The sequence below is a fragment of the Pollicipes pollicipes genome, unplaced genomic scaffold (assembly GCF_011947565.3).
Source record: "Pollicipes pollicipes isolate AB1234 unplaced genomic scaffold, Ppol_2.1 Scaffold_5724;HRSCAF=6776_pilon_pilon_pilon, whole genome shotgun sequence".
NCBI lineage: Eukaryota > Metazoa > Arthropoda > Thecostraca > Pollicipedomorpha > Pollicipedidae > Pollicipes > Pollicipes pollicipes.
Window position 1 is genome coordinate 1,930,735 of NW_023596746.1, and position 22,842 is coordinate 1,953,576.

At 47.9% G+C, this 22,842-nt stretch overlaps 1 protein-coding gene and 1 long non-coding RNA gene across 2 annotated transcripts; both read left to right on the forward strand.

Moving 5' to 3' along the window:
• The first annotated feature begins 7,817 nt into the window (after window positions 1–7,817).
• LOC119103360 (uncharacterized) lies at window positions 7,818–16,906 on the forward strand. Its single transcript, XM_037226873.1, has 3 exons — window positions 7,818–7,837; window positions 13,478–13,668; window positions 16,147–16,906. Exons 2-3 carry the CDS (start codon window positions 13,502–13,504, stop codon window positions 16,367–16,369), a joined length of 390 nt encoding a protein of 129 aa, XP_037082768.1. The 5' UTR covers window positions 7,818–7,837; window positions 13,478–13,501; the 3' UTR covers window positions 16,370–16,906.
• A 941-nt stretch (window positions 16,907–17,847) lies between these two features.
• On the forward strand, window positions 17,848–19,727 carry LOC119103361 (uncharacterized). The gene is made up of 2 exons (XR_005094750.1): window positions 17,848–19,229; window positions 19,419–19,727. It is a non-coding gene; the product is annotated as an uncharacterized LOC119103361 (long non-coding RNA).
• The last annotated feature ends 3,115 nt before the right edge of the window (window positions 19,728–22,842 follow it).

Consider the following 22,842-nt stretch of genomic DNA (forward strand, 5'->3'; position numbering starts at 1 on the left):
CGTCCTCAAATATACATGACGAGGCTCCCAGAGGATCTTCTTCTCTTGCATCTTTTCCTTTTTGCCTTTTAACCGGATCTACCACTTCTGTAGGCCAAGGCGATAGCTCATGTGGAGTATGCACTCGAAAACCCGGATCCAGGCTTGCAGGGACATACTAGAGATCGTTCATCACTTTTGGTGTTGCCTTGCAGAGTGGACATCGTTACACTGAGGCGGTCTCCATCCACCGGTGCGCCGACCACGGGTGGATGAATCTGAGAGCTCCTCCAGGAAAACATCTGTCTTCAGCCGCTCCGCAGTTTTCCGACAGAAACCTCGCCGTGTGCCTGTTAGATTTCACCCATCTTTCTTTCAACTTTGTTATCGATGTTTCCAGTGGCTGCGTGCATTGTTCCAGTTTTGTGACACTGGCACCAAGGCCTTCGAAGTACGTGTTTACCTTTCCGACTGTCGCAGCGCTGAATCCACCGTTCAACTGGATACAATCAAAATGGCGTATCTATGACATCGTGGAAAAGGCGACACCGCTCACTGATTCGGGTACACGCGCAAACTAACTGCCAGTCGTGCGCCTCGCTGTAAGGCAATCCGAAGGTGATCTGACCCCGCAATTCGCGGACAGGGAAATGAGCCTCAGATGTTTGATGACCCCTGGCGGACTCCTACTCTGACAACACCGGAAGGAATCGTCACCCAGACGGCACGACAGGAGAGAGAGAGAGAGAGAGGGGAAGAGAGAGAGAGGGAGGGGGAGAGAGGGAGGGGGAGAGAGAGGGAGAGGGAGAGCGGGAGCGAGAGCGGGAGAAAAGAAGGGCGATTGAGGAAATGAAGTGGCGTTTACGATGCTTGCTTTTATACGCAGTGTACACCTTAATACTCAAAGGACGTGCTTGTCATGTCATGCACGTGCTTGTCATGTCATGAAATGTCATGGCTTGAATACTTCATGCACGTGTTTGTCAAGTCATGAATTTATCACAGTCAGCTTTGTTATGTAATAAGAGCAAGCTGTTTGTGTCTTTCAAACCCCAAGGAGTATGTCTGGCCGACAGCGTGGCTACTATTTTCCCCGCTAGATGGCAGGTCACCGAAACATGGTCCAGTTGTAGCTCGATAACGCTTTTTCGCACAAGTTTGCGCAACTTCTTTTTGTCGAGATCGGAAGTCAATGCTTCTGTCTCGACACCAAGACAGGAATCATTGCGATACATCATAGGACATTTTTTGTACCTATTCATCTATCTTTGATTTCTGTAAAACGATGTTGGCTTTATACACATCCAGCAATCAAGCTCACAAAAACTGTTATATCCGCTGAAACTTTTTATTCTTTGCGCAGACATCTTCCAAATTACTTAAGTCATCTAATAGTTAACTTTGTGAAAAGGAAGGTACACTGGAATAGGCACAGCAGCTGTGTAAACTTGATTGAAACTGTAAACTTGTAAACATCTTCCAAATTATTTAAGTCATCTAATAGTTAACTTTGTGAAAAGGAAGGTACACTGGAATAGGCACAGCAGCTGTGTAAATTTGATTGATTCGTTTCCCCGTTTTCTTGCATGTGAACGGCGCCTGTCTGTTATGTGACTTTGACAGATTGGCGGAGGGTAATGCGTAGGGATATTCAAATATAATGGTTAGCGCACAACCCTACCTTCGATTTGTAGTACGTGTGCACACTGAAAGCTCTATTCCGACTTTCGATTTTTGAATTAATCCCACTTTTGAACGCAATCTGGCCCGTAGTTTACCGGTTAGAAAGACCGGAGCACCCAATATGCCGGGCGAGGATTTAATCATGTATGCCTCAGTGATTCTTAAACTCAACCTATTTTGTTCTATGCGGGTGAGCTTTAGTTCGCATCCACCCAAAATGCACCCGTCGAATGACACGTTGTTTCCCTTTGTAAGCTGATGCGTGACCACCATCTGGTAACAGTCAGGGGCAAACATTTCAATGCAACCATCAGACACTCTCCATCCGCCAGATCTATGAATTCCTAACAGCTCCCCAGTTCGTGCGCTACACCGCAGTTAGTTCACTCCCCGCTCCCGACCTTAGCCGGTGGCAGGGTTACTGTTGTTGCCGATACGCCGGCCAACCGGTTCGCTTCGTTTGATTTACGGCCACCAGTACGCCGTCCTGCGTCCCGTCCCCAGTCAGTCTGACAGCCGCCCCACAGACGACGGCACTACCGATCAACACCACACTCTTACTCATTCATCCAGGTCGGCCACGGTGCGTTCCCGGAGCCGGGTGGTTTCTAGGTGTTTACGGGCTGTCAACAACTTACGCTGCGCATTTACGGCCGTTTTCAGCCCTCCCTCCCCAATTTTCACGCACTGTGAGGCTGGGCAGCCTCTTCCCTTCTCCCCTGGTAGCACTGTCTTAAACGTCTCAAAGAGATGACGTCTTCCTGACCCCTTACTGAGCTGGAGGTGCGAGGCAAAGACGGATGTATCGTTTGCCACGAAAGCACGCCAACAGTATGCGATTTTTTGGTTTTAAAACATCCCGTTTCTGTCCCTTACTCTGCCGATCTATCTACACCTTCCTTTATTTCTTTCGGATCGTCTGATGCGTTCGTACCAAGCGCACTTGATTAATCCACGCCCCCCCCCCCCCCCCCCGACGGACTCCATTGGCTCTCAACGCGATAGGAGCCTCACTTCTGATGCATACGGAGCTCTCACTCTGCATGCCATGCAGCATGTTGCCATCACGGTTGTACCTGATCCGCAAAACACATCCATAGTTTAACACATGACATTCGTGCTCCTGCCCAGCAGGGCTATTTTGGTTCTTTCAACACGCGTTCTACCTCATTTCAGTTCCCATCACATCAACTCACAACAAACGCATCGGTCGGGTGATGCTGTATTTCTCATCATCGTCTGACAAAGTGGGAAGGTTTGCACAACCTCCTCGCCGTAGCACTCAGCGGCAGGCGTTCGTCTTGCGGGTCATGCTGCCACGGCCGGCCATGAAACATGACGACCAGCTGCGTGACAAAATGGTGCAGGCCGTGATGTGAATAGCAGCAAACGCAGATTTCATGCGTCGTGCAGTACGTGGCAGACAGAAAGCAGAAGTGAATTCACTTCTGTTTTTCGTTTCGATACAGGCATATTGCCGAAATATCAACGCATCTATATCTCCATTCTCCTCGTTTTTCTCCGACGAATAAGCCTATTACTACTGTCCTATCTATGTAAACAGTGTTCCTCGCAAACGCACTTACCAACTTAAATATGCTCTTTGATGCGTCACTGTTGGTACATTATCATGATGATACATCATCGCGCCTTGCACAACATTGATTGAGAGCCAATCGACGGCCGTTATATCTGGAAATCGTGCTCACGAACGCCTGATATGAACCATTCTACCATTATTTTTTATTGACCTGAATCACCGCACGGCTTATGGAGTGGCAGGATTTGAGTGCCGTTATTATGACGTCATGGGCGCCAAGGTGATCTTGAAACACCCTCTGCGAAATAGCTCCTTACAGTCGCGGGCATGTAGTTCAGAAACTGGGGGGTTAAGGTCTTAAGAAGGGCAGGGCTGTGAACTGCACCGAATGATCGTTAAGATGTCTATTTCCGTTCAAAATCCCAGAGGAATGTGGAACACTCTCTAACTTATATACCGCCATTTACCGATTAAGCGCACCCCTTTATATTCTCCTGTTGAAAACACTGCGTCAAACGAGTTTTTTCTTTCACCAGATTTAAATTTTCGGTCTCCGCTACAAATCTGCTATCTCAGTTCAAATTCCATTGTAAAGGTGAACAACTTACTTTAAAGGACCATGTGAAATAAACATGAGCTGTCATTGAGCACTGAGGAATAGGCCATATATGGATCCAATCATTAGCAGCCTAATGTACTGGTCATACGAAACGGGCTTCTTCTCTGTGAATGGCCATTGAAAACAGGTTTTTATTATATGATTTTGATGTGGGCTGGCTGCTGCCTCAAAATGCACAAGCTGAATGCATCTGTCATATCCAAATGAAGTTAATTCTAGAGTAAGAGAACGACATCTTTAGCACCAAAAATAAAGAGCAGGCAATTAGCATTATACACTACGTCGTTTCGACCACTGCTACTCACAATGCTCGCATGATTGCCTATCATCTTCAAGAAATAACCATCTGATAATATAATAATTTCGGCAACAAACAGGTCATATGATTTTTTAACACGCAGACAGCCGACGATTTATAGCATGTACTAAAAGGGCAACATAAGCACCAAATTACGTACATTCGAGCAATTAAGAAAAGTACCCCAGTTCTTCACATTCGTGTCTCGAATTGATATTTCCAAACAGACAGCACAGAGAAAAACCCAACAATGTCGGCGGAACTGAAGCATTTCCAGCAGTCTTAAAAAACGGACCAAGCCACGGGAACCAAACACTGAAGCCAAGCCAACGTTTTCGGTACGGTACATTGACGTCTATTAGCGCAGTGCATCTCATACACGAGTCCGGATAATGTGATTCACACTTATTAGGACCAAACACATCGTGACGACATTGTCGCTTAAACTACAACACTTGGATTCAATTAATATGACTACTCCGTTTGCCGTGACATGCTGCCATCATGTGCAGAGGGACTGTCGTAGTACCCTCTTAAAGTAGTGCACCTCCTGTACAATTCCAACGAGCAAGGCTTGAAATCGCTCTGACATCCAGAGACATACTCTGCCGAGATAATATGCCAACAGCCACCCTAAGGAAACGGATCAAGCCTCGGGAAACGAAGACTGAAGCAAGGCCAGCGTTTTCGGTACGGTACATATACGTCTGTTAGCGTAGTGCACCTCACACACGAGTCCGGATCATGCGATTCACACCCTTAGAACTGAACACGTCGTGCTGACAATGTCGATGGAACTGCAAACTTCGGTCCGATGAATAAGACTCATGCATTGCCGTGAGATGCTGCAATCATGTCGTGCAGAGGGGCTGTCGTAGCACCCTCTTAAAGTAGTGCACCTCTTGTACAATTCCAACGAGCAAGGCTTGAAATCGCTCTGACATCCAGAGACATACTCTGCCGAGATCTTATGCCAACAGCCACCCTAAGGAAACGGATCAAGCCCCGGGAAACGAAGACTGAAGCAAGGCCAGCGTTTCGGTACGGTACATATACGTCTATTAGCGTAGTGCACCTTACACACGAGTCCGGATCATGCGATTCACACTTATTAGGACCAAACACATCTTGCTGACGATGTCGGTGGATATGCCAGACCACGGTCCGATGAATAAGACTCATGCATTGCCGTCAGATGTTGCCATCATTGGCGGACGGACTGCAGTAGCACCCTCTTCAAGTAGTACACCTCTGGTATAATTGCAATTGGCGGGACCTAAAAACCGCTCTGACATCCAAAGACATACTCTACCGAGATAATATGCCAATACAAATCCTAAGGATACGGACCAAGCCTTGGAACCGAAGACTGAAGCTAGGCCAGCTTTTTCGGTACGGCACATTTGCGTCTATTAGCGTAGTGCACCTCATGCACGAGTCCGGATCAGGCGATTCACACTTATGGAAATTAAACACATCACGCTGACAATGACGGTGGAACTGCGAGACTTTGGTCCGATGAATAAGACTCATGCATTGCCGTGAGATGCTGCCATCATGTGCGGACAGGCTGTAGTAGCACCCTCTTAAAGTAGTACACCTCTTGTATAATTCCGATTGGCGAGACCTAAAAACCACTCTGAAAGGCAAAGACACACCCCGCCGAGATAACATCCCGACACGAACCCTGAGGAACAAAGCCAAGCCCTGGGAACCGAGAACCGAAACAAAGGCAACGGTTTAGGTACGGTACATATACGTTTAGTCGTGCGGTGCACCTGAAACAAGACCCCTTACAACGCGATTCACACTAAGTAGAAATAAACACATTGTGCCGACAATGTCGGTTGAGCTGCAATGGTTTGATTCAATGAATAAGACTCATGCACTGTCGTGGGATGTCACCATCATGTGCGGACAGACTGTAGTAGCACCTTCTTAAAGTAGTGCGCCTCTTGCATAATTCGTTGACGAGACCTAAAAACGGCTTTGTCATCCAAAGACACACTGTACCGAAATAACGTGTAAACAGCAATTCTAAGGGAACGGACCAAGCCCCGGAAACCGAAGACCGAAGCGAGGCCAACGCTTTCGGTACGGTACATATGTATTTATAAGCGCAGCGTACCTTATACCATCGTCAGCAAGATGTGTTTAGCCCTAATAAGTGTGAATCGCATGATCCGGACTCGTGTGTGAGGTGCACTACGCTAACAGACGTATGTGTACCGTACCGAAAACGCTGGCCTTGCTTCAGTCTTCGTTTCCCGGGGCTTGGTCCGTTTGCTTAGCGTGGCTGTTGGCATATTATCTCGGCAGAGTACGTCTTTGGATGTCAGAGTGGTTTCTAGGTCTCGCCAATTGGAATTATACAAGAGGTGTACTACTTGAAGAGGGTGCTACTGCAGTCCGCCCGCCAATGATGGCAACATCTGACGGCAATGCATGAGTCTTATTCATCGGACCGAAGTCTTGCATATCCACCGACATCATCAGCAAGATGTGTTTGGTCCTAATAGGTGTGAATCGCATGATCCGGACTCGTGTATGAGGTGCACTACGCTAACAGACGTATATGTACAGTACCAAAAACGCTGCTTCGTTTCCCGGGGCTTGGTCCGTTTTCTTAGGGTGGTTGTTGGCATATTATCTCGGCAGAGTATGTCTCTGGATGTCAGAGGGATTTCAGGCCTTGCTCACTGGAATTGTACAAGAGATGCACTACTTTAAGAGGGTGCTACGACGGTCCCTCTGCACGACATGATGGCGGCATCTCACGGCAATGCATGAGTCTTATTCATCGGACCGACGTCTTGCATTTCCATCGACATTGTCAGCACGACGCGTTTAGTTCTAATAAGTGTGAATCGCATTATCCGGACTCGTGTGTGAGGTGCACTACGCTAACAGACGTATATGTACCGTACCGAAAACGCTGGCCTTGCTTCAGTCTTCGGTTCCCGGGGCTTGGTCCGTTTGCTTAGGGTGGCTGTTGGCAATTATCTCGGCAGAGTACGTCTTTGGATGTCAGAGCGGTTTCTAGGTCTCGCCAACTGGAATTATACAAGAGGTGTACTACTTGAAGAGGGTGCTACTGCAGTCCGTCCGCTAATGATGGCAACATCTGACGGCAATGCATGAGTCTTATTCATCGGACCGAAGTCTCGCATATCCACCGACATCGTCAGCAAGATGTGTTTAGTCCTAATAAGTGTGAATCGCATGATCCGGACTCGTGTGTGAGGTGCACTACGCTAACAGACGTATATGTACCGTACCGAAAACGCTGGCCTTGCTTCAGCCTTCGTTTCCCGGGGCTTGGTCCGTTTTCTTAGGGTGGCTGTTGGCATATCATCTCGGCAGAGTATGTCTCTGGATGTCAGAGCGATTTCCGGCCTTGCTCGTTGGAATTGTACAAGAGGTGCACTACTTTAAGAGGGTGCTAAGACAGTCCCTCTGCACGACATGATGGCATCTCACGGCAATGCATGAGTCTTATTCATCGGACCGACGTCTTGCATTTCCATTGACATTGTCAGCACGACGTGTTTAGTTCTAATAAGTGTGAATCGCATTGTCCGGGCTCGTGTGTGAGGTGCACTACGCTAACAGACGTATATGTACCGTACCAAAAACGCTGGCCTTGCTTCAGCCTTCGTTTCCCGGGGCTTGGTCCGTTTGCTTAGGGTGGCTGGAGATTTTTCTTCTTCTAAAAAAGGTGAAGTACTTGAAGAAAACCGAGTAAGATACTTGGTCGTGCTATGCTGTTTTGTGAACATCTATTGCACACCATTCTGTTTTCACCCAGGGCAGGCATTGCAGGCAATGGCAATGCCAACATCTCACTTTGAAAGTGTCTGGGATACAACTTGAATGAACGCGTGATGCATCATGGCAAGTGTTGTGAGAGCCATCAAAAGTTCCCTCAAGTGAGATGTATTTTGATGTTTTGCCCAAAAAAGTTCTCGACCACGCAGCTTTGCCTTGTCTTTTGGTCTTGGCATGCCCCAACCAAGGCTTCTTGTCTGAGGGCTTAGAACAGTCACTAATTCTTGCTTACACTCCAGTATTATGTTCTTTTATGACTTCTGCAGCTGTTGCATGATAAATAGGCTTGCGACTTGAGTAGTTTGCCTCACAATATATAACATTCCTAAGCTCAGTATTATGATCTGCGACACAAATGCTTGCGTTAACTACCTTGCCAAATTTATCAAGAACTCATCAAAATTAAGGCTGTTGTATATTAGTTCCTGGCTTTGAAAAACTCATGCAATAATTTTTTTAACATACACTTTTCTGATGGACTTAGCATTTGTTATGTATTTTTATTACCGTAGACTGTAGTTGTCAATCGTACACTTTTGCCTTCACAAACAGGCCTATGGGGTTTTAGGCTAAAGATGTACGGTTACGCCGAAAATCTACGAATTTTTGTTATTAGAAACTGGTCACTGGTAGAAGTAAGCTACCCTTTGTGTTCTGTTATTCAAAAACTGGCATTGCAAGACATTTAAATTACCTGAAACAGAATGAATAGTTTTGGTTTGATATATATATATATATATATATATATATATATATATATATATATATATATATATATATATATATTTATCAAACATCCTCTGGTTTATGGCTAATATTCAACAAACTTCTGGATGAATGGCATTGGTTTTCCTGTTTAGAAATTCCTGTAAAAATTCTGTGCTGATTTTGCAAATTTTTTTATGAGATATGCTGCATGGTGTTAACTTTGACAATGACATGACATGTGAGTCTGCCTAGAACACACTATATTTCCTCATGCTGCCAATTTATTTTCAGTCCTATGACCCACTGATGCAACACGATTAGAAATCATTGGCTTATGATTCGGTTGGTGAAATGTATGGCAAATGGGAGTCAGGGCATGAGGCAAGACCACGTTTTTCCTGGTGAGCAGATGCAGCACACAACTCACCCCAAAACGATTGACTCATGAACGGAGTCACAGTTCTGCTTGAGTTGAACACAGGTCATTCAGCCAAGGTGCACATAAATTTTCTAACGCAATCAACATGCAAAAAGAATGCCTGTTGGCCTGATGTGATTACCACAACCAGGTAACCATCTGCTCACGTGCACCATTTTTACACACATATGTGCACATGCTAACCGGATGCGTATTTGATTCCAGGTGAATTGTGAATCAGCTCATGAGTCGATTGCTTTGGGATTAAGTTATAAGCTGCATTTGTTCACTAGGAGAAATGCTGCTTTGAATCATGACATGAATCATATTTGTCACACATTTCATGAGCTGAATCATGAGCCAATCATTTCTAGCAATGTTGCATCAGTAAGTCATATGGCTGAACTTAATTGACAGTATAAAGATATGCTTTGTATTCTAGGCAGACTAACATACAATTTCAGAGTTGAAATGAACACCATGCAACATTAATTACAATGCTTTTTGTGACATCGTGGGTTTGTTGTTCTTCCTGAGCAATGAACACCTTACTGTTGATCCTGGAATCTCCCAAAAATAAGCTGAGAACTGTTTTCTTTGATAACCCACACGAGTTACGAGTCAAATGATTCAATGCAAGCATTGCATCTGAATGAAGTCAAATTAAGAACAGAACAGGATTAAGTCATGAGCTGAATCAAATACGACACTCTGTGAGCCACTCCTTAGCTAACTCAAGAAGTTTGAGCCAAACCCATGCCTAATAGAAACCACCACAGTCCAAGAACCATGTTTCATCACCCGCACTACCCGCAAGACGATATACCCCAAGGCCTGTAGTTCAGGATATATCATTATCATACTCATGCGGTAGAAAACGCTGTTCTGTAAATGAAGTGCAAGCTTTTCTCCGGACATGTTTCCTTATCGCTCGCCCGTGCTCCTCAGTAACCACCAACCGACCGACTGCGTCCTAAAGCAACTCGCAATCAAATGAGAAGAGGGATGCCAAAGTCGTGAAGGTCTTCCACTCCCTTAGAACGAAAAGCGATTCACGACGTTCACCTCTAAAAAGCCTCATTCCCTCTGCTGAGCCTTAGGTTACCGGACTGCGCTGTTTAGTATCTATGCGTGCTAAACTCCGCCAATTTTAGTACGAGCCGGCACTAACCACGGCTTCCCCCTCAGCAAGGGTCCGTACTGACTAGGCTCGAGGACGCGTTGAGCCCTTTCATGCTGAGCTTCCAGACAGTGTGCTTGGTCCATCTGTTTTACTCTGGTAAAACCATGCTGACCTTTGTTGGGGCATGCTGTTTAAGTGTAACCCCATTTTCCGCAGTGAAAGCAGTCCTGCTTTTTAAAGGAGCACTCCCACTGACCATGTTTTGGGCTGTTGCATCTTGTGCATCTTTCTGTGTTCAATACACTGTGACTGGGCTGGTTGCTTTGGTGCATTTTCTTTTGCACCCTGTTTGGGGTGGGCTTTTGTTTTTGCACTGTTTTGTGCCTGGGCATTTGCCTGTGGCGCAGCAAATCTGTTTGAATAGCGTGCTCCAATGGTACAGGCTTGGGCTCTGGCTCGCTCGAAGCCTCTTGCAAATGGGTGCAATTCCTCGAGTGTCATTTTCTGTTGCAGGGCCTTTTCCCTCACCCTGCGATCTCTGACTCCCATGATCATCTGCTGGCGGATTTTCCGGGCGCAATCGGTGAAATCACAAGTACTGGCAAGGTGCCTGAGGCGAGCCACAAATGCGTCAGTGGACTCACATTCCATTTGCATCGTTTGGCAGAACACATCGCACCCGTGCTCTATATTTTTCTGCGGAGCAAAATATGACCCGAGCTGCCTGCACATCTTTTTGTGGACATCACCTGCGGCCTCTCGCGAAAAGGCGGGGTGTGTGACAGCGTTTCTTGCTAATAAAACACTGCAGGGCCAGCAAAATGGAGCAAGTGGCCTTTTTCCGGGCAGGATCTTCTACTCCCATCGCCAGACACGTCTTCCAGTCGACGGAGCCATTTAGGCCACTGATCGGGGTGCGTCACATCAAACTGCGGCAATTCCAGCGTCGGCAATGCCATCCCTTTTCAGGCGGGATTTAGAACTTAAGGCGGGCAATTGAGCGTGAAAATAACAAATCAAAATTAATATCCTCGTCGCCAATCTTGTTCCATACACTCTCAGTGCAGAGCGATGGGAGTTTACTGGCTGGGCAGGCCTTCAGGCACAACCCCATACACGCGGCCCGGCGCGTCGCAATCAACTCGTGAGTTGGTTGTGTTTTCAAACGGTGCAACGGAACATGTTGAAACACTGCCGTAATTCGCTGCACTACAATACCTACCACAGTGATCGTTTGATGCCTATCACGCATAGAACCAACTTCTCGCACGGGATTCTGCATTTCCGCACTTTCTTGCCTCCAAGGCTGCCAATCCGCGTGTGCTTGACACGTACAACCATCTGAAAGATTTTTGGAGGGTGTATAGGTCCGGTGCGTAACCGCCCTCCGTTTTGGAGGGTGTATACGCACTGCCTACTCACTTTTCAAACTAATGGGTTGTATAGCAGTCAGCTGGCTAACTGAGAGGCCTCCGTGCCACTGACGTCATCAGATATGGCATACTTGACGTCATACAGGCTTTGCCCCCAAATTACCTCCTGGGTACGAGTCCCAGAGTGGGCGCATTGTTTGACCCGACTGACATGGAAAGGTCAGCTGGCAACTGGCCAACGAGGGTCAACCCAGGCCCGGGGCGATCGTGCCGCAGCATTGTGCGGCACGTGAAAACCTCCGCAGTCTTGTCTGGCAAAAGGGCGGAGACAAAACTATCCGTTGAACTGGACCGCACGACTTTGGTGGTGGGTTCGGGGTACACGCAACAAGCTGTGCTTAGCGGATTCTCTGAACCTGAAGTCACCCATGCAAGCCATTCGAAATAAATTTATTAAAAAATTCTCGCGCAAAATCAATGCTACCACTTTTTCGGACCGGACGGTTTTACCCCGCTAGGTAGCCTTTGTTGAGCCTCCCCTTTCTACGACCTTGATGAGCGACGAGCGGCGGCGCCACATTGGTGCACGGTGTTGTGGGTGGTTGTTGCGATATTCGATTGATATTCATTTTGTGCCATTCTTGTGTAAACTCATATATATATATATATATATATATATATATAGCATTCTTTCTTTCTGTGATATACGCACGGAAAGGCGGACCTTTCCCTTCAGGATAACATTAGGCAGCTGATAGCCCGGTTGCAGAGTGAGAAGGTATAAATCATATCTGTATCATATCATATCAAGCATACCTGTATCGTGACAGGTTGTCGATTTTGTTCGTCTGAGCTTGTAGTGTTATTAACGTTGAAGGACACCAGATTTGTTTTATGGTATACGACGAACAGCATGAGCAGATAGCCAGCAAGGTTCATAGGCTTAATTTTATTAATTTACATTAAGAATAGCACACATTGCTGGACCTGAAAAAGTGGGGAGTGTAAGCAGCAACTGCTGTGAAGAACTCCTGGTAAGATTCTGGTTCTTGCTGGTTCCTTAACATAATTTCAGAATGGATCTTGGTTCTTGCTGAAATGAAATCCCCATTTTAAGCCTGAGCTAAGATCTAAGAGAACCAGATCTAAGAACCAGATCTTGGTTCTTGCTGGATCACTGTGCATATTCCAGGCTGGATCTTGGTTCTTGCTGGATCTCTTAACATAATACCATGCTGGATATTGGTTCTTGCTGGATCCCTATGTCCAATCCAAGCTGGACCTGGGTTCTTGCTGGTTCCTTCAGCTTGGTATCAGGCTGGAGCCTGGTTCTTGCTGAACCTTTCAGCTTCATGTCAAGCTGGATCCCGGTTCTTGCTGGATCTTTTGACTCATTGCCAGACTGGTTCCTGAGTTCTTCCTGGTTTGAGAACCAGTAACCAGGAACCAGCTCCTCGGAAGAAATCCTGGGAACCAGGCACATGTCTGCATATAACAAGACATGGCAATCACGTTCATGCTCAGCAGCGTTATCAGAAACCGACATTTCACCGAAAGCATCTTTTATTACCGCAACTTGCAATATCATGCACACGACCGAAACGTTTATCTATACCATGCCATTCGACTAATGTCACGATGGCTGTTGCTGCGAGGAATACAGGCATACGGGCCCTAAACAATGGGAGACAGTCTTCTTCCACCCTCAGGACTTGCCGTGGCCTCACGCTTTTTGGCTGGGCGCATGTCGCAAACGCTGAGAAAGACTATCTGGTCTTCGCGACTGAGTTTTTCCAGATGGCAAGTTTGCTGACGGCATCCCAAGAAGACCTCCAAACACTGAAGCCTTGCAGACCTAAGCTGCAGCGAGCTTGTGTGAGTTTACTATGAGTCGTCAACATGTTTCAGGTGACACTGCTGGGGGCGCACGCCATGTTCGGCAGCTCGCTTCCCCGGCCAGTGCTGTACGGGCTGGCAGCGGTGGGCTTCCTCAACAGTGTGCTCATGTGGGCAGCAATGAATATTCTCCACTGGCTGAGTCCTTCACTGTACGAACGCTGTCTCCACTGGCGCTGCGCGCTCTCCAAGATCACTTTCCCGTAAGTTGCCTTAGCCGCCGAATCGCCGAGGCGCCTCGTCGATCGTGGTTTACAACATGTAAGTACAACACCTAGCGATTTGTAGAGAGACCAGAATTCAGGTGTGGTAGTGTTTTTGCACTATCCTAACAGACGTGACAATACCCTCCAAAGTTTTGACGAGACCTCCTGAATAAACGCTATTGCTGAGCTGTCGTGGACCATACGTACAAACGAACCACGTAGTTGTGTAGCAGCAGTCTGTCGGCAATATTTATAAGGTGCTGCAAATGAGTTGCAAATAGAGCACCTCATGAATTGACTGTAGAATCCAGTCGGGTCCATTCTAGGTCTCCCAACTCCAATCCGCTCGCTTATCCAGTTTTTATTTATTTTCCATCTTAAATCCAATCTGGTCCTGTCCGTCTTAGCAAATATTGTCTTTAAATAATCCAGCCAATCCATACCCACGTTTTTGTTTCTATCACCATGAACAGCCAAATTTGGCGCAGCTCAACGTGCATAATTGCTTCGCTTTAACAAATCACAGATAGTTTTCCGCCGGGACAGGAAATCCAACAATGCGTAGACCAGTTTGAAGCATCGTGGCTGTTACAAGAATCAATTACTACCAACTGATCGATTCCATTAATAACCTGACTTGCATGAAAGTATATCACATCCTATATCTGATACACAAATCGAACATTCCGAATCCTGTATGGATTGTTATGGCCCTGAATTACCTAGCGCAATACACATGTAATGTAAAAGCATAGTGCATGAACGTAATGAAATGAAATATCCAGCATTTGATTACTTAAACATCAGACAGATAGCAATCCTGTGCATTTCACGATCCCTGGTTGAACTGCAACTACCAATTCAGATCCATCGGTGGCATTCCACCCCTCGTCCTGATGCGGAGAGGGGTAGGAGGGCGCGTCGCTCTCCATCCGAATGTTTTCGGAGGATACCTCTCTGGCATGTCGCGCAATCGCGTCCAATTTCACATCAATACCATCAATAGGACATCCATCAATACCATCAATAGGACATCCATCGCATGTGTTTGGTCATTTGAATCGTCTCCATAAGCATCTCCGGCCTTGGAACAGTCGTAGTTTTTTAGGAAGGCAACACAGCGATGTAGGGCCTGAGCGGGCGGGGGACGGCAATGGACGGGGTCGCGGGCGCGCGCGGAGCACGCCCACAGCGATGTATGGCCTGAGCGGGCGGGGGACGGCAATGGACGGGGTCGCGAGCGCGCGCGGAGCACGCCCACAGCGATGTATGGCCTGAGCGGACGGGGGACGGCAATAGACGGGGTCGCGAGCGCGCGCGGAGCACGCCCACAGCGATGTATGGCCTGAACGGGCTGGGGACGGCAATGGACGGGGTCGCGAGCGCGCGCGGAGCACGTCCACATTGTGATGTGAACGAAACCATACACCACACATGTAAGGCCACAACAATACAACCACACACTGTTGTACTCAGAATTGAACAATGAGCATGCCAGTTTCAATTTCGTTTGCATACGAAGCATGGTCCGGTAGACATTAACATGAAAACATGAAAAGTACTTCTTCGGGAAAATTTGACATTCAACCTGGCATAATGGTATCAATTATTGGCCTAAAATAAACGAATTTGCCACCAATCGCACGACTGCTGAGCCCAATCCAGGGGTCTTTTTTCTTATCTCTATCTCTCTTTGTTTGGAAAGGCATATTAGGCATTCTTCTAGAGCGCTCGCGTTGACCCTCCTGCCAGTATGCATGATGGCAAAGGTGAATCAGGGCGAGAGTTAATATTTTGTGATATTTTTCAAAGTTCCGGTAAATTTGCATGTGCGTGCTCTGGATGATTCCGAGATATCACACAAATTCAAAGAGCTGACAAATTCAAAGAGCTAGACAAATTCAAGTGTCTAGGTTCTGTGGAGCCTTGTGTATGCTTGACGGCTTCAAGCGAGCTTGGTTTTGGATCACATCTTAAAACGTCTGAAAGAAAAATATGGGTTTCGTGTGTGTAGTTATACATATCAGGTAGGAGTGACAAATTCACATAAAATATGGGAAAAGGAGTGACAAATTCCTCCTTGTATGGTGTTGCCTTGTCAGCAGTTCTAGGAAACTGCTTATTATGCTGCTGTATTCATTGGTTAGCAGGCAATTTTTGAAGTAATCCACTCAGTGACCTCAATAATCTAGGATGCTTTTTCTTTAAACATATTTGAGATCGTAACTAGACTTGAACGTTTTTGTGAATTGATGTCGCTTGGCAAATTCTGAAGTTAGATCCGGTCCTTATCTGTGTGTTGTCCAGCTTTTCTGATCCGCTCCAACCCGTCCTGCAGATCCGGCCACCACCCGCGGGTTGACCCAGTCTGTTAAGCGTTCTGGCTGCCAGCCTCTTCTGAGCTTACCAGCCAACTGCACTGTATGCTACACATTTCCTGACCATGTCCGCAGTGACATCCTGTTTACTTTTCAGAAATGCCAAGTACAAGTTCGACGACTCGGTTTTAATCCGCCAGTGGCCCTTGGTGATGCTCTGGTGGAGGATGGCAGTAGCCGAGATCCGCAAGCAGGCGGTGCAGGGCCAGCGCTCGCCCGACCCCCGGCTCGTGAGCCTGGATCTGCAGCGGCGGCCGCGGCTGCTGGAGCTGCAGCGCGCCGACCGGCCGCTGGTGCTGGTATTCGGCTCGGCCACCTGACCCCCATACATAAACCAGGTTGGCGCGCTGCTGCGGCTCGTCGCCGAGGCACGTGGCCGTGCCGACTTCGCGTTCATATACCTGCGTGAAGCGCACCCGGTGGACGCGCAGCACTTCGGCCCGGCCGGCCAGGCGGGCGTCAACATCGAGACGCACGCCAGCCTGGAGGAGCGCGCCGCCGCCGCCCGCTGGCTGGTGGAGCAGGAGGGCATCGACCGCAACTGCGTCTACCTGGACGACATGGACGACCAGGCGAGCGCCGCATTCAACGGCTTCCCCGACCGTCTGGCGGTGGTGCGCCGTGGTGTATGCGAGTACCTCGGTGATCCTGGGCCCTGGGGTTTCAACATAGCTGCGGTCAGGGAATGGCTGGACCGTCACGGATGTCTTAAGGACGCATAGGGCAGTATCCCCTTCGCAAAGTATAAAGATTGGTTAGTGGCTACTTGGATAAGAGCCCTTTCGACCAGTAATGATCATTTCAGAGCTATGGGATGAAGGAGAGTGGATCACGGTGGAGCAGGGCTACATGTGCCTGGGGAGGGAAGGGGGGGGGGGGGGCAACCGTCGAGCCTCTGCGCGCTTGCGGGATGTGCGCTGGGCGTATAGAGTATTAAGATATATAACGAGCTGTAGTGTGGAAATATAAACATAGTGTGAAAAGCTGGGTGAAGGGAGCGTAGGGAATAATGTTTCTCGGCATGGCTGCAATTCTGGTTGCGTTATGTTGATCGAGTTTAACGCCTGCTGTCAAGCTCCGTTAGACCATAACTGCTTTCAAACATTTTTTCATCATATTTCAAGGTTTCAAACCTTGTTGTCCTCCGTAATTTGCACTTTTTTTCGGCGGCGGGCATTGTCTACCAAATTTCTTTCCCCGGATTTAGGGCTCGCGCACGCGATGTGCTCAGGTTTACGCAAGTGCGGTAAAAGTGGCGCGCATAAACATCGTTTTCAAACGCCGGTGAATGTGGCCCAAGGTTTCTGAATTCGCCACCTCGGCAGGTTTTCTGGTGAAACAATTTGTGTTTTGCACCGGTGTGCAAATATGCACTATGTCATCTTCGCCATTTGGCATAGTTGGAAGTGACGGTCTTTACACCCAGCACGGCACCTGGCACCTGCGCAGAAACCGCACTTCATCAGAGCTTTATTCCCATGCTGATCAGAGTTGCGGCGCTCCCAATAAAAAGTTAAACATTTCGCCATTTCCACACACTGGTTACCGTGGGCGAAACCCCTCCCTGGTTGCGCGGCATTAAGCGAAACGCTAAAAGTGACGTCAGCTTGACCATGATGTAGTCTGAGGTGCGAAACAAAATGGTCACGCAGTTGATCGTGAAAAAGCTAATGGGATTAGACTTTAAGATTTTCAAACGTTTTGCAAGGGTTTTGGCATAATTTGTAGCCATTCCACTATATATATATATATATATATATATATATATATATATATATATATATATATATTATATATACATATATATACCTAAATATGTATTTAAAGGGCTGTCTATAACTCAAGGCCAGGACTTAGCATTTTTAACATTCCCACTCACTGGTTATCCTGCAGGAAAACACCTCCCTGGTTATGTGGTATTGGGCGTAACGGCTCTAAAAGGTGACATCCATTTCAGCCTGATATAGTAAGAGGTGCGAAACAAAAATGGTTGCGCAGTTTGTTATAGAAAGCCAATGATATCATACTTTGAGATTTTGGAACGTTATAAAAAGGCTTTGGCATGAGTTGTAACCACTCCTCGGCATAATGCTCCGCTGTCCAAATCCCTTCCTCTCTTGTTACGTTTCGGTTACCCACCATAGAAACCCCTTTCCTCCTTCTCACGTCACGTGTGGAGGGCGCCAATTTTCTGATGGTACGAGTTAAAGGGAGCGCACTAGCACGACAACTATTAAAAGCTAAACGCGTGGAAAGGGTTGCACGCCGTCTTGGTGCATTTGGTGTCTTTCTTGTTTCCATGAGTTTCCTGCAGCCTGTAATAATTCTGCGAAATCGCGGCCTCAGCAGGAGGCGAGCAGGCTGTAGGAAGATTTCCAGTAGGGCAGCGTCTTGGTCCATAGTATTGTGGCCGAAGCCAAATTTCATTTTATTATCGCAGAACTGACCTCATGGCAAAATCGACAACATTTCAGCTTTCGTTTGTTTAGATCCAAATATGTTTTTCGCGGTAGCAGTTTTCGACTTGTTGCTGGGGAAACCAAAGTAAAACCGCTGAATAGGAAATAGAGTGCAAACAAATCTTTGGTAATATTTCTTTCACCGATAAGACCGTATAATAACCTCATCACTGGGCCGTAAAGAACGGAGCACGGTGCAGTGATTTGTGCGACCTGTTGAGTGTTGGAAAAACTCCATGACAACTCACCGAGAAACCCTTCGTGGGGGCGGTCGAGTTTGATGACCCATTCCCAACGCTCAACAGTGTGTGCGGTCAATGGTCGTGTGTGCGGTTTACCAGTGCGCGCGACCACGAGATGTTACCGTGTTCGACGTGTGCGATCTGTTCTACTCGCGCTCCTGTAACGAACTGAAGCTGAAGTCAACGCGAGGCGGTGCCAAGTTTTCAGTTTTTCGTGATCTGTGTGGATCCATATCTACTCTTCGTAATCAGACCTGTTCGCCGCTTGAACGCTTTTTTAGTCATAGATTCAGTCCTTGAAATTGAGTATGCAGTATGAGAATGCGATCGCCAAGCTGTGCGATACGAATCGCAGTGCTGTGCTCTGTTCACCGTGGTGGGTGTTGCGAAGCATGCATGGCAGCTCACCGAGAAGCGCTCTCGCGGGGCCTGTCCGGGGTGGCAGCTCACCGAGAAGCGCTCTCGCGGGGTCTGTCCAGGTTGAAGTTCTCCGGGGGGCTGTCCAGGTTGGAGTTCTCCCGGGGGCTGTCCAGGTTGAAGTTCTCCGGGGGGCTGTCCAGGTTGAAGTTCTCCCGGGGGCTGTCCAGGTTGGAGTTCTCCCGGGGGCTGTCCAGGGTGAAGTTCTCCAGGGGGCTGTCCAGGGTGAAGTTCTCCCGGGGGCTGTCCAGGTTGAAGTTCTCCGGGGGGCTGTCCAGGTTGGAGTTCTCCCGGGGGCTGTCCAGGTTGAAGTTCTCCCGGGGGCTGTCCAGGTTGAAGTTCTCCCGGGGGCTGTCCAGGGTGAAGTTCTCCCGGGGGCTGTCCAGGTTGAAGTTCTCCGGGGGGCTGTCCAGGTTGGAGTTCTCCCGGGGGCTGTCCAGGGTGAAGTTCTCCCGGGAGCTGTCCCGTGTGATGAGCTGCCCCCCATCGCTGCGCCAATGGATTCGCCTGTCGGTTGCCGACGTGTGCGATTATGTGCCAATACACTGGGTCTAGTGGGAGCATGGAGCATGGGTTACCTGCGTTCATACAGCGGATGCAGTGCACGGATAAAGACAGGGTGCCAATGAGCGAATGGTTTTGACCTTATTTCAATGACTCTTCAAGCGGCAACATTGTTCTAGAGCCCAGCGAAAGGCGAACATCATTAAGTCATGGATGTAACCAGACAACGTTTTGCAACGAAAACAGTCCTAATTAGTGAAATGAATGATGCAACTCACTTTGCCATTTACAAGTGAATAATTCACGAACGTGTTTCGAAAGAGTCCCAATACGAAAACAACACCCGGAATACACATAGAATTGTAATGTGCGTGATGACTGGCACATTTTGCTTCAATACATGTAACACATTCTCACGAAACGCCCATTCGCACCCAAATGTCGAAGAGAGGTAAAGCATCTTTATAGGGAGATCTTGTGCCACACAGTTTGACCACTGTCTGTAACTTTTCACATTTCTGAATATGGGATGTGGGCAGGGATATGTTGTACCGTACAATGCAACTATTGATAGTTCATTTTCACATTTCTAAAAGAGAATGCAAAATCGGCTGGGAGTGTAACGTCAATCATCGTGAACTAATGGTTAGTGAAATTTTCTCGGGACACGGTCAAATTCGACAATCATCCAGCTCGCTTTAAACATTCCACAGCAGTGAGTTATGCTTTTAAAACACAGAAATCAAGACGGCGGCAGTGGGCCAGCGGGTGACAGTCGGCGGGGGCGAGCTCGGGTCAGGCATGGCAGTCGGCGGCGCGCTGTGCGTCGCGGTCGCCGTGCGCGCACAGGCGTTACTTTTGTTTCCCAACATTCACAACTGACGCGGGTACCCTTTTAGCCGCATCGCGAGTTTCTGCAACGCACCGTTGCGCTGCAAATTGCACGACAACTTGCAGGATGCGAAGTTGAAATAATCTAAATGGTACGGTCACACGTATCACATGGCACGGATCACAGATGGATTTTGCTCTCTTCCACGGATTCGCACCTTTCGTGCCACATTTTGGCACCTATGGCACTAACACACAGGGGATTGGCGCGCTTCAATGATGAATGGAAGGTATGTGATGATAATGTTTGGTGATACGTGCCACATGTCATGGCGCCTATGTGTTAAACTATGAATTTACAAATTCCGGTCTTTTGAGGGGCTTGCACGTTTTCGTGATATCTCAGAAGCCAGGGAGTAAAGTGCACAGCGACTGGCATGCTTCGATAGGTGGTCTAACGGACAATCACTAAAACGTGTTCGATGTCACGCTGCACTTGTCATGTGACACGTGCACACTAGCTGTAAGACCGCATTTTGCCGATTTCGTGCATTTGTACGTTTTACATGGGATTTCCGCTCCGGGCACGTAGTAACACGAGACTGGCATGATGCGATAGGCCATTGAACGGGAAATCCCATGGCCACATGTGTCAAGTGCGGCGTGGCACGTTACACGTGTCGGGCACACACGAGCCAGAAAGATGGCTTTTGCTCTTTTCCATGGGTTTACACGATTTGTGCCACATCTCGGTGCCACGGGCACGGAGGTACTGGGGAGTGGTTCGCATTGATAAGAAATCGAATAGATAATGGCGTCGCATGAACTCTTACGTCGCACGTGCTGTATGGATCGATGGGGAATCAAACAGACAATCACGTGGTATGGATTGTAGCGCCACGTATGCGCGAGCCAGGAAAATTGACTTGGCCGCTACCGACCGTTGTTCACTGTTCGATACGACGCAATAAAGTTGAATACAACGACAGTGCGTGCTGCCATCATTCAAAAGGCTGACAGTTGATGGAAGGGGCAAAAATCACCGGCCACACCCCACGATCATTCGCTCATCCCATGGAATAGGTTGGGCTGTGTTGCAGAGAGCGCAAGCAAAATGCACTATCTCCTGCCAGCGGCCGCCAGAGACCGCCAGCACCGCTCGCGCTCTGCATCCGAGTCTGTTTCAATTTTTGCGCGATATCTCGGCAAACAGTGCACCTACAACCGTGATTCCAACTGCAAAAGATACATGATAAAATTTCTAAATTTTTCACTTAGCGCAGCGAAGCAAGCGCGCAAGCGCTTCTTTGCCCTATATGGTGAAGGGAGCACGCATGGGACAAGCATAAATTACGTTAGTATACCTACTTATGATTAAATGCACCCAGGGCGATTTAGGACCACCTGCGATTTAACAACACGCGTGGAACCCAACGGTCACTTTGCTGATTTTGCTGGCAGAACTGTCGGGTCATTCTTTTTATCCATTGGACTAGCTTGATGTTCAAATGCCAGGGCTTCTCTCAAATGCAAATTAGCGGGCGTGGTAAGGGCTTCGGTTGACCAAACATACACGGTTAACTGATCTAAAGCGAGGTTTCATCAATATTTACCTTCCGTTTTGTGTCAGATGTAAAGGGGTGCTTGGGTTGCATGCATGCATATATATATATATATATATATATATATATATATATATATATATATATATATATATATATACATACATATATATATATATATATATATGTATATATATGTATATGTGCATATATATATCCATATATATATAATATCGAAAAATACAAAAAATAGCGAATGAGGGTTCAGGTACCCAGAACATTCATTGAACTTCTTCAATCCAACGAAGACTAGCGAAGACTAGCGACTAAAGACTAGAAGACTAGCGACAAACGCTCCGTTCGCCGTGACGATGCCTCGACTTGTGCGGCTATTAGGGGCGCACTAACCTCACACTAGGCTGGCTGGCGTAGTGTCACGGATCTTGTGCACAACCGGGACCGCCTGAATGTGTGCGGGGCACTACAAGTCTCCGAATCTCCCCGTGCACTGCGTACTCTTTTCGTGACGCGCGCCGAGTCTTCCCAACGCAAAACTCGGACTGTTTCGGGTGGTGTCGACTCGCTTCATCCGCCACACGTCCAACCGAGCGCCACGCAGCGGCACGTTCCGCACCGCGCTGCCGCCGCATGGAACCGGGTGCCTGCGGCAGGCGGTTCTGTCCGCGCCCCCACCACCACCAGGCGGTTCCGTCCGCGCCCCCACCACCACCAGGCGGTTCCGTCCGCGCCCCCACCACCACCAGGCGGTTCCGTCCGC

What these genes read in the sequence shown, in the direction of transcription:
- LOC119103360 (XM_037226873.1), top strand. Translation starts at nt 13,502, where the DNA reads ATGTTCGGCAGCTCGCTTCCCCGGCCAGTGCTGTACGGGCTGGCAGCG. An exon ending in CTCTCCAAGATCACTTTCCC is followed by an intron (nt 13,669 to 16,146) that starts GTAAGTTGCCTT and finishes TTTACTTTTCAG; the next exon opens with AAATGCCAAGTACAAGTTCG.